The 9,569-nt window shown below is 47.5% G+C and overlaps 1 protein-coding gene across 1 annotated transcript in view; it reads left to right on the top strand.

The window, feature by feature from the left end:
• Nucleotides 1-9,569, top strand: part of LOC116075167 — a 156,191-nt gene that overhangs the window by 57,701 nt on the left and 88,921 nt on the right. Inside the window, exons 20-22 of the mRNA XM_031348191.1 lie at nucleotides 2,731-2,886; nucleotides 5,554-5,647; nucleotides 6,537-6,674. Of these exons, the coding sequence (XP_031204051.1) occupies nucleotides 2,731-2,886; nucleotides 5,554-5,647; nucleotides 6,537-6,674 (388 nt within the window). The remainder of the gene's footprint in view (nucleotides 1-2,730; nucleotides 2,887-5,553; nucleotides 5,648-6,536; nucleotides 6,675-9,569) is intronic.

Raw genomic sequence — 9,569 nt, 5'->3', positions numbered from 1 at the left:
GTGAGCCTCTCTGACCATTCCACCTAGTGAGCCAGAGTCTCCCAGTCTACCCACATTTTCTTTCCACTCAACACAAGTCCTTTTGTTTAGATGCTTGATAGTGGTTTGTCAGCTTTCTAACAGGAAATCACTGCCAGACTGTTTACCATGCTATTCTGTGACCTGGAATCTTAATCTGTTCTGTTTTAACAGACTACCTAAGACAGTGTCCTTTGTAAAGAATAGAGACCTATATCTAATAGCTCTGGATGAGATGTCCAAGGTCATGGGGTCTGTCTTAGGGTGTTGCTGCTGTGAGCAAACACCATGATCAAGAACAACATTTAACTGGCGCTGGCTTACAGGTTCAGAGGTTCATTCTGTTATCATCAAGGCGGGAGCATGGCAACCTCCAGGCAGATGTGGGGCTGGAGGAGCTGAGAGTTCTCCATCTTCATCCAAAGGTAGACAGGAGAAGACTGACTTTTAAGCAGCTTGGAGGAGCATCTTCAAGCCCACACCCAAAGTGACACACTGCCTTCAACAAGGTCACACCCCCTAATAGTGCCACCCCCTGGGCCAAGCATATTCAAATCTCCACAGGGTCCACATCTGGCAAGAGCCTTCTTGCTGCACCTGAGACAGAAAACAGATGGGCAATAAATAGCGTATGCTCTGCTTGTGCTCATCAGTGGAGTGGAGAGAGGAGCAGTGGAAGTCAGAAAGGAGAGGGGAAGGGTGTGATGTCCTTCCATCAGGAACCCACTTCCTCAATAACTAGCTTCCTATTCTCAAACAGCCCAGGCCCCACAACCAACATTCCTTAAAAATCTCTCTCAACTATCTTTGTGTTGGAATTGAATTTCTAACATGCCAACTTAGAGGAACATCCAAACCGTGGCTCCTGGTGAGGGCCATGGGCCACAGCAGTCACTTTGAGGATCTTGGTTGACTTTTCTCTGGCACACAATGAAGCTGACTAGCAGAGGGCCTGAGGCAGGAGAATGTGTCAGGGGCAACATCTCCATCTGGAGAGGGCTATGGGCTCAGCAGGGCAGAGAAGACAGGTTCTGATGAGGTCTGTTTTTAATGAAAGCATGTGGCAAGACTTTTTCAAGACTTTTTCAGACTTGTTCTGATCCCCACAAGAGGCCCTTCAGGCACAGACCATGGATTGGTCCCCTAGTCCACTAGCCACCACTGAGGACCTGCTTGACCACAGTCTTTGTGGGACTTTATGTGTATCATTTCCTTACATTCTTAAATCATCCTTACAAGACAGGTACAAACACTTCCTTAGCAAGGAAGTGGAGGGTGGGGAAAAAAATGAAGTAATTAGCCTCAAATCTCCAAATTAGAAAGTAGCAGAAAGAGAAAGCGAGCTGCCATCAATCAGTCAAGCTGCCACCTCCCAGACACTGCGTCTCTGCAATGGATGAGTCTCTCGGGAGTTAATAATGTAAAAATTACCCATAATATATTATAACCAGGATACTTTTCTCACTTGAAAGAATACTTTGGGAGCACAGCAAAGAGAATATTTCATCTTTTCTAAGTGGACCAGGGAAAGCATCATGGGAAATGATGTTATAAATAGAACTGGGTCCCTCTAAAACATATGGGATCAAGAACCAGTATGTCAAGATGGGAGAGTCTGCTCAAGAGATAGTCAAATTCATCTGAAGGCACTGGGTTGAATCCTAATCCAATAGGCTGATGGACTCATAAGAGGACCGTTGGCACAAACTACACAGGGAAGTGGGGGAGGGGCACCATCTACAAGCTAAGGAAAGCGCCATGGGACAGCTCCCACTTCAGAAGCCTGGAAGGAACCAACTTGTCCACACCTTGATCTCAGATCTGAGGCAATGGAACACACTGTTAGTACTTGGTGTGTTTCTGTGTACTTTGTGGCAACCCCGGTGCACTGATCCAGGTGCCAATTGAGCTCATGGTGAGAACTGGCTTAGACTGGAGAGAGACTGTTTAAGACTGAATTGCCAGAGAGACATCCGAATGGAGCTGAGAGATGAATCAGGACAGGGCTGAGGGCCACAAATGCTTCTATGAGGATATGGTTTTAGGGACTGATGTAGTAAGTGAGAAGAGGGCAAGGAATAGAATTAAGACATCTGGACTTAAAGAAAAGCTAGTGAGCCGGGCGGTAGTGGTGCATACCTTTAATCCCAGCACTTGGGAGGCAGAGGCAGGTGGATTTCTGAGTTCGAGGCCAGCCTGGTCTACAGAGTGAGTTCCAGGACAGCCAGAGCTATACAGAGAAACCCTGTCTCGAAAAACAAACAAACAAAACAAAAACAAAGCAAAAAAAGAAAAGAAAAGCTAGTGAAACCTGGCAAGGAGTGGTCACTGGGCAGGAGCATGGACAGTGTGGGTTCAGCAAATAGAAGTGGTCTCCAGGAAGGGAGTGAGGAGTCGGCATGAATAGCATCAAGGGAAGGCAGGGACCGTGTCTCAGAAGTAAAGACTGATGAGCTCATGAGGGTCCCAGCACAGCAGTCCCTGTGTGGGAAGTAGGGCTGAGCTGCTGCCCAAGTGCATCCCTGTTTCTATCATCCGCCTGACCTAGTAGGTGCACAAGATCATTTGAGATTGTTCTCTTTGTTTAATACTGGGCTTGCTCTGGTTGGTGTTGTGTTCCCGCTTAATCGTGTGTGTTCACTTTCTCTTGGCTTAATTGTCTTTCAGGAAAAACCACTAACAGACACACCCTTGCCCCTTCCCTGCTTTTAGGCTTTATAAGGAATTGGCACAGGAGATGGGTTTTGAAGAATCCCATCTGCATCTGAGGCCTGCCCACTTTGAGTTTGCATCACACAAGGACAAGGTGGACCCGCCCCCTCCTGTCTTTATAACTTCTGTGCTGGAGGACAGCAGTCAAGTAGACAGGTGAGTCTCCAGGGGACAATGGTGTCATGGGAGATGAGCAACCAGTGTGAATGCTTTCCATCAGCACTGGGCAGCAGGTGCAGTCGTATCTTACCCCTTAGATGTAATCTGCTATTGTGCTGGCTTCTTTCTTCTTTCTTTTTTTAATTAGGAGGGAGAAACAATTCTCTCAATCAAGGGTATAACTATATAAAAACACAAAATCAGGTTAGGAGGTGGCTCTGTGGTTAAAGAGCTTGCTGTGCGAGCTTGAGGACCCGAGTTTGGATCCCAGAACCCATGTAAATGCCTCACAAGCATGGTGGAGACCTGTAATTCCAGCTTTGGGAGGTAATCCCCAGCAGTGAGATGGGTGATCCCCGGCAGCGAGATGGGTGATCCCCGGCATCGAGATGGGTGATCCCCGGCAGCGAGATGGGTGGTCCCCGGCAGCGAGATGGGTGATCCCCGGCAGCGAGATGGGTGATCCCCGGCAGCGAGATGGGTGATCCCCGGCAGCGAGATGGGTGATCCCCGGCAGCGAGATGGGTGATCCCCGGCAGCGAGATGGGTGATCCCCGGCAGCGAGATGGGTGGTCCCCGGCAGTGAGATGGGTGGTCCCCGGCAGTGAGATGGGTGATCCCCGGCAGTGAGATGGGTGATCCCCAGAGCAAGCTGGCTAGCAAGATTACAACCTGTATGAGCTTTGGACTTAACTGAGAGAGACCCCACTTCACTCAATAAGATGGAAAGGTAATGAAGATAATTTACAGCTTCAACTTTTGCGTTTCTATGTGCACGAGCACAGAAACACGTCTACATATATGCATGACTACTAACCCCATACACACTCAAAAATGGAAAAAGAAAATAAATGGCTAAGAACACACAAAATCGCTGAGCCATGGGAGAACTAGGTCAGAGAATGCACAGGAAACAGATGGCCCCCATCTTCTCTGGTGGACCATGTCCTTCTGGTAGCAAGGGGTGTGAGGGCTGGCCTCACTTTTCCAGATCAGGAAGAAGTCAGCTACACTTCTCCATCAGTGACAACAAGCGCAGAGCTCACATGCACACGTCTGAGTCAGCTCCCTTTGTGGGAATTCCCAATCAATGAACCCCCAGGGGCAGCCCGTGGTGCTCTTCTCTGAGACAGGTGACATCTACTCTGTTACACCTAAGGCTATGGCACCTCTTCTCTCCCGAGGCCAGCCATTAGCCTGTGGGGAGGGCCAGCTTCTCCTGTCCTCACTTCTTTCCTTCTGAGCCAGGCTGTCTTTTCTCTGCCCCTGGAGAGTCCCAGAACTGGCTCCACCCCTAGGAAGGCAAAGTGCCCCAACAGAGGAAAAGTCTCTGTACCGCTAGTATAGTACAAGCTGTGACTCAGACATTCTATTAGGCTACTCGATTTCCCAGGACATGGGCTGTAATGAGAGAAATTTGTACAGCAGGACACTATGGTGGTTTCTTGGCATTGAGAAAATGAGGGCTGAATCCAGCTTTAATGGGTGGGACAAGGTCGCTTTCCCACATGTGCCTTTGGTTATTCAACAGTATTATTGATGTCTACTGGAGAGACACCAGTGGCAGCCTCTGTCCTCCTCCTCTTCCTCTTCCTCTTCTTCCTCCTCCTCTCCATCATCCTCTTCCTCCTCTTCTTTCTCCTCTTCCTCCTCCCTTTCCTCCTCCTCTTCTTCTTCCTCCTCTCTCTATTCTTTCTCAACCTACCCATGCCTTTGTTTGTTTCTGACAATTGAAGATGCCTCCTGATGTTGCCAAATAGTTCCTTAGGGGCAAATTTCTCTTGCCCTATTTCACCTCACTGCTAAAACAAGATGAGCGTTCCAAGGCAGGAAGCACAATGTATCCTCAAGTGAGGCCAGGTGTCTGACTGCCACTGTGGACTTTGGCTGTACTCAAGGCTTTTGTAGAGCTGGTTTTCTAGATAAAAGAGGGCTGGACTCCACCTCTTGGCTCTGTGGTCTGGTCCAGTGGTGACCTCCTTGTGAGGTCCAGTTATGCTCCAAGTCAAGGGGAACCTTCTGGAAGGGTGATTCGTGTGTTTAGAGAGCATGCATCTCGACTTCATTGTATGTATTGTAATTTCTGAAAGTTGTCACTTTAGAGAGATGGTGTGAGGGTAGCATGCAGGCCGCAGGATGTAACGACTTATGCTTTTTGTACATACACACATTTGTACATACACATTTCACAGTCATTCCAATCCTATACTAGCTAACAGTCCAGTTACAGATGAGAAAGCAAAGACTGATAAATACTGAAGTACTTGACAGAAAGCCACAGCTTCCAAAAGGCGACGCAGGAATATGGTATAGAGACCAGAATAGCTATCTGCTGGAACCGCAGAGAGCAAGAAGTCGATGCCATTTAGGGGTGTTCAATAGAGGGGGCTAGTGGGGGATCCTGAACAGGTGTGGTCAAGAGAGCAAGAAGAAAAAGAGATGATGGAGAACTTCCAGAAGTATGGAGTGGTCATCACAACCACGTCCAGTGAGAGCCGGAAAGACTCCAGAGCCTTCCAGCTTGGGGTTGAATATGGTCCTCTGTAAAGCTTGCTATTATCATTGGTGGCCCAGATCCAGTCAGCTGCTGTCCCACGCCATCAGATGGGTATCCCCTGACAGGCAGTGTGTCAGGCTGGGGCAGCTCCACTTTTCTTCTTACAGATACTGCCCCACCTCTCTGGTCCTAGCCATCTCTGAGTTGGATGAGAACCAAATTGGCAAATTCAGCTTTTACACAAAAGAAACCATCCTCAAGGTAAATGGCTCTGTGTATTTTTTTTTTAAAGAAAGATGCTAAAGTTGAAAAAGAACCTAAACTAAAACAAAGCAACTTATTCTTGTGTTCTTAAAAAAAAGGTTTTTTTTTTTTTTTTTAATTTTATACAAATTGGCTTCCATCCATTGGTAAGAAAAGCTTTCCCCATGCTCCTCCTAGCATTGTGGCCTGCCTGTGATTCCAGTGCTGGGGAGGGGGAGAGGGAGGGGAAGGAAGGGGGAGGGAGAGGGGTTGGGAGTTCAAGGCCAGCCTCAGCTACATAGAGAGTTTGAATTTGAGGCTAACCTGGGCTACATGGGAGCATGTCTCAAACAAGAGGAAAGCTTTCCTTTATTATTAATAATGCTGGCCTTGCATGGGCCTGGCTTGACCACAAGGACAGCAGCCCCCATGTCATAAGTTCTGTTAGGGATGAAAAGAAAGGACGCAGGACGAGTGTAGCTTTTTAAAGTGTATAGTCGCTATTGGAGCTTTCGGCATAGCTTTTAGAACCCAGTGTCATTTGTCTCCTTTTGCCTTGAACTTTTTTGCTTCTATATAAGTAGATATTTTTCTTAATGGCTTTCAAGAGCGTGCTTCTGAGTCTATGTAGTCCATCAGAGCCCTTCCCTGACGGGGGTGTGGGGGGTGGGGATGTGTGTGCATGAGGTCGGACTCATAGGCTCCCTGCCTGGGGACTCATAGGCTCCCTGCCAGGGATGAGCGGCTGTCTGGGGAAGAGCTGGTTCAGTCTGGCAGTTGAGCAACAAGAAGCCCAATGCAGTTCAAGTCCTGGGTGTCTCACGGTTTAACTAATTGATGAACTCCACCATCAGCTGCTCCTTCCCCTGGAAGCAATCTCTTTGTAATTCACCTTTTCTTCCTGCAGCTCGTGGTCCATTCGGGAGTGGAAAATATGCAAGTGATCCTTGCATGCCAAACTGCTCAGAAAAATGCTTTGATGGTGGCCATTCAACACGCGTTCTTTTATCACATCCCTGGAGCGGACAGCCCTGTTGATATCGAGGTCAGCCTATAGGATGGGGATGCCAGAGCAAGCTTCCCCTGCCAGCAGCTAATGCCAGGCTGCCCGTTTCTCCTCCTTTTCCCTCTCCTTCCCTCCCGTTTTTCTCCTCTTTCTTCCCCTTCCCTCTCTTTCTTTCCCCTTCCTTCTTTCTCCACTTTCTCTTACCTTGTCTTTCTTATCTGTGTAGGGAAAACAGATGCAGTTTCTCGTAGTGTATGCTCAAAACACAGACTACTTCTGTGACTCGAAAAGCCATGCAGGCTTCTCCCCAATAGCAAGCAAGCAATCCATTCTGCAGAAGACACTCTCTGGGGCTTCTCACAGTATTCAGTTATGACACCATGCACCTGTAGCATGCAGCATCTCACAGATGAAGGGGCGTCAGTACCAACACTGCTCCCATTTCAGATCCAGTCTAGACCTCTGGAACTTCTGATTGGATGGCTACAGAGTGAATGGAGCTCCCAGGACTTTCTCCTCAGACTACATACTATAGTTCTCACAGGATGGAGAGAGCCATGTTTTACAGTTTATTTTAAAAGGTTGCCTAAAAGGATACAAATAAGTAACCAGATGAAGAGGTGTATAGGCACCTGATACATATGAAGGGCTCTAATTTTGGGAGGTATTGTCCCCGTAGTATTGGGGTGTGTGATCCTTACAGCACGTGGATCGATTCGCAGTCACTTTCTTGCGAACCTCTGCATGTCCAGCTGTTCTGAGATTCTCCAAACTCTGCCCTTTGGAAAGGATTTATCTCATGGGCCTGATGGATCATGTGACCCGAACAGAGGCTTAGACAAGAATGTAGAAAAGCAACCATAATGCCTGTCCTGAGGGATTCAGTGAGAACCTGATTAGGGGAAGAGGTCCTCCTCAGATCTTGTCTCCTCAAAGGACAGAATTCAGTCAAAGGGCACAGAAAGCTTTAGCAGAAGTTTATTGAGCAAAACAAAGCAACAAAGGATGATTCATTCCTTCTAGGGAGAGATGAGATTGGGCTCACCTGAAAAGTGAGGTTGTTGGGGTGGGGCAGTGAGTGGTGTTTAGCACCCATTGGGGTCTGTTTTGACTTTTAAGATGGGTTAATGACTAGGAGGGGTCAGCATGTTTATAAGGTGAAAGACTCTCTAAAATCATGATAGACCCCACCTCTCTTTTTCTTCCTGTGATCATCTTGAAATGTCCTTGGGAAAAGGGGACACCAAAATTCACAATGCCAGTAACTCTCTAATGAAGCCAGGCCTTCTGATGGTATAGACTTAGTATTCATGTGGCGGCTAAGAAAGTGTCCTGGATTGCAAGTTTCTGATACAGTGGGAAGAATTTGAGTGTAGCTTCAAGGATATTTGTGCATTTATATATTCATTCATTCATTCATTCATTCATTCATTCATTTTGCATCCCAATGTCAGCCCCCCTTCCCAGGATCTTCTCACTCAGATCCTTACCCCATTTCCCGCTCTCCTCTTTGAGAAGGGGGAGACCCCCTGGTCTCCCTACAAACATATCTAGTCACTGCAGGACTATATGCATCCTCTCCCCCTGAGGCCAGACAAGACAGCCCAGTTAGGGGAACAGGATCCACACGCAGTCAACAGAGTCAGGGACAGCCCCCACTTCAGCTGTTGGGGGACCCGCATGAAGACCAAGCTGTGCTTCTGCTACATATGGGTAGAGGACGTAGGTCAAGCCTATGTATGCCCCGTGGTTGGTGGCTCAGCCTCTGGGAGCCCACAAAGATCCAGGTTAGTTGACTCTGTTGGTCTTCTGTGGAGTCCTTGTCCTCTTCAGGTCCCTCAGTCCTTCCACCAACTCTTCCACAAAACTCCCCGAGCTCCATCTAATGTTTGACTGTGGGTCTTCAAGGATATTTTATCACAAAGGGGCATTGTGACTCTCAGGAGACAGCCATGAGAGCCATGAAACACAGCTGTGTCCTAGATCCAAGTATGTTACTCTTGGTCTAACCTGGAGACATGGTGACTAAGAGGCAGCTGCTGGATTCTGGCTGTGACACATCAAGTTTCTTGCCTTCCCAGGCTCCAGAAGACCCCTGCAAGGCGCAGGCTCGTTACCCTGCCCTGAGAGCCTAGGGCAAAATTACTTCTACAGAGGAGTCTTATCTACTATTGAAAGGGAGATCAATGTACTTAAGATTAGGGTTTCTTTGACCTCTGCAGAAGGAATTTCTAGTTTCCAAGACCCAGCTCTGGGAGAAATGGGCAGGTGAGAGGCTTTTGGAAGACCAGGGTGGGAGGGTGAGGCCTCCAACTTTGCCTGCTGTTGAGGCTTAAGTTCCTCAGGGTTATTCTAGCCGCTTAGGCAATAACAAGGCCTTGGGAATTTTGACTCAAGAGCCCCAGGCAATGCGAAAATACCCTGTATTTCATATCCCACTTCCTTGTTTCCCTTCCTTCTTGCCCCCTTATGTGATGTGCTTTCTATAGTACTCCGAAATACAGACTGGCTAGACTCATCCACAACAAAATATCCCGGCTTTCAACCCTTCCCATTTGTAGATAAAAAAATAAAATCTATTTCTTGTTTATCTTGCCTATAGTTCTTTTTTGAAATATAAGGAGACACATTTGATCCATAGATACATAGATACATAGATAGATAGATAGATAGATAGATAGATAGATAGATAGATAGATAGATTTTTTTTTTAACATTTTGGCTGGGGTGTCGGGCAGTGACTATGCCACACCTCATGTGTAGAGATCAGAGATTAATCTGTAAGAGTCAGTGCTCTCTTCCCTTCATGGATGGGACTCAGGTCATCAGGCCTGATGGCAAATGTCTTTACCCACTGGGCCATCTTTCTGGCCCTTGATTACCACAAAACTACCACACTGGATATGTCCCTTTCCCTCACATTTTTTTTTTTTT

This window comes from Mastomys coucha, unplaced genomic scaffold (genome assembly GCF_008632895.1).
Source record: "Mastomys coucha isolate ucsf_1 unplaced genomic scaffold, UCSF_Mcou_1 pScaffold3, whole genome shotgun sequence".
Classification (NCBI taxonomy): domain Eukaryota; kingdom Metazoa; phylum Chordata; class Mammalia; order Rodentia; family Muridae; genus Mastomys; species Mastomys coucha.
The sequence above is the reverse complement of the archived record's forward strand: the minus strand, read 5'-3'. Positions and strand labels throughout refer to the sequence as shown.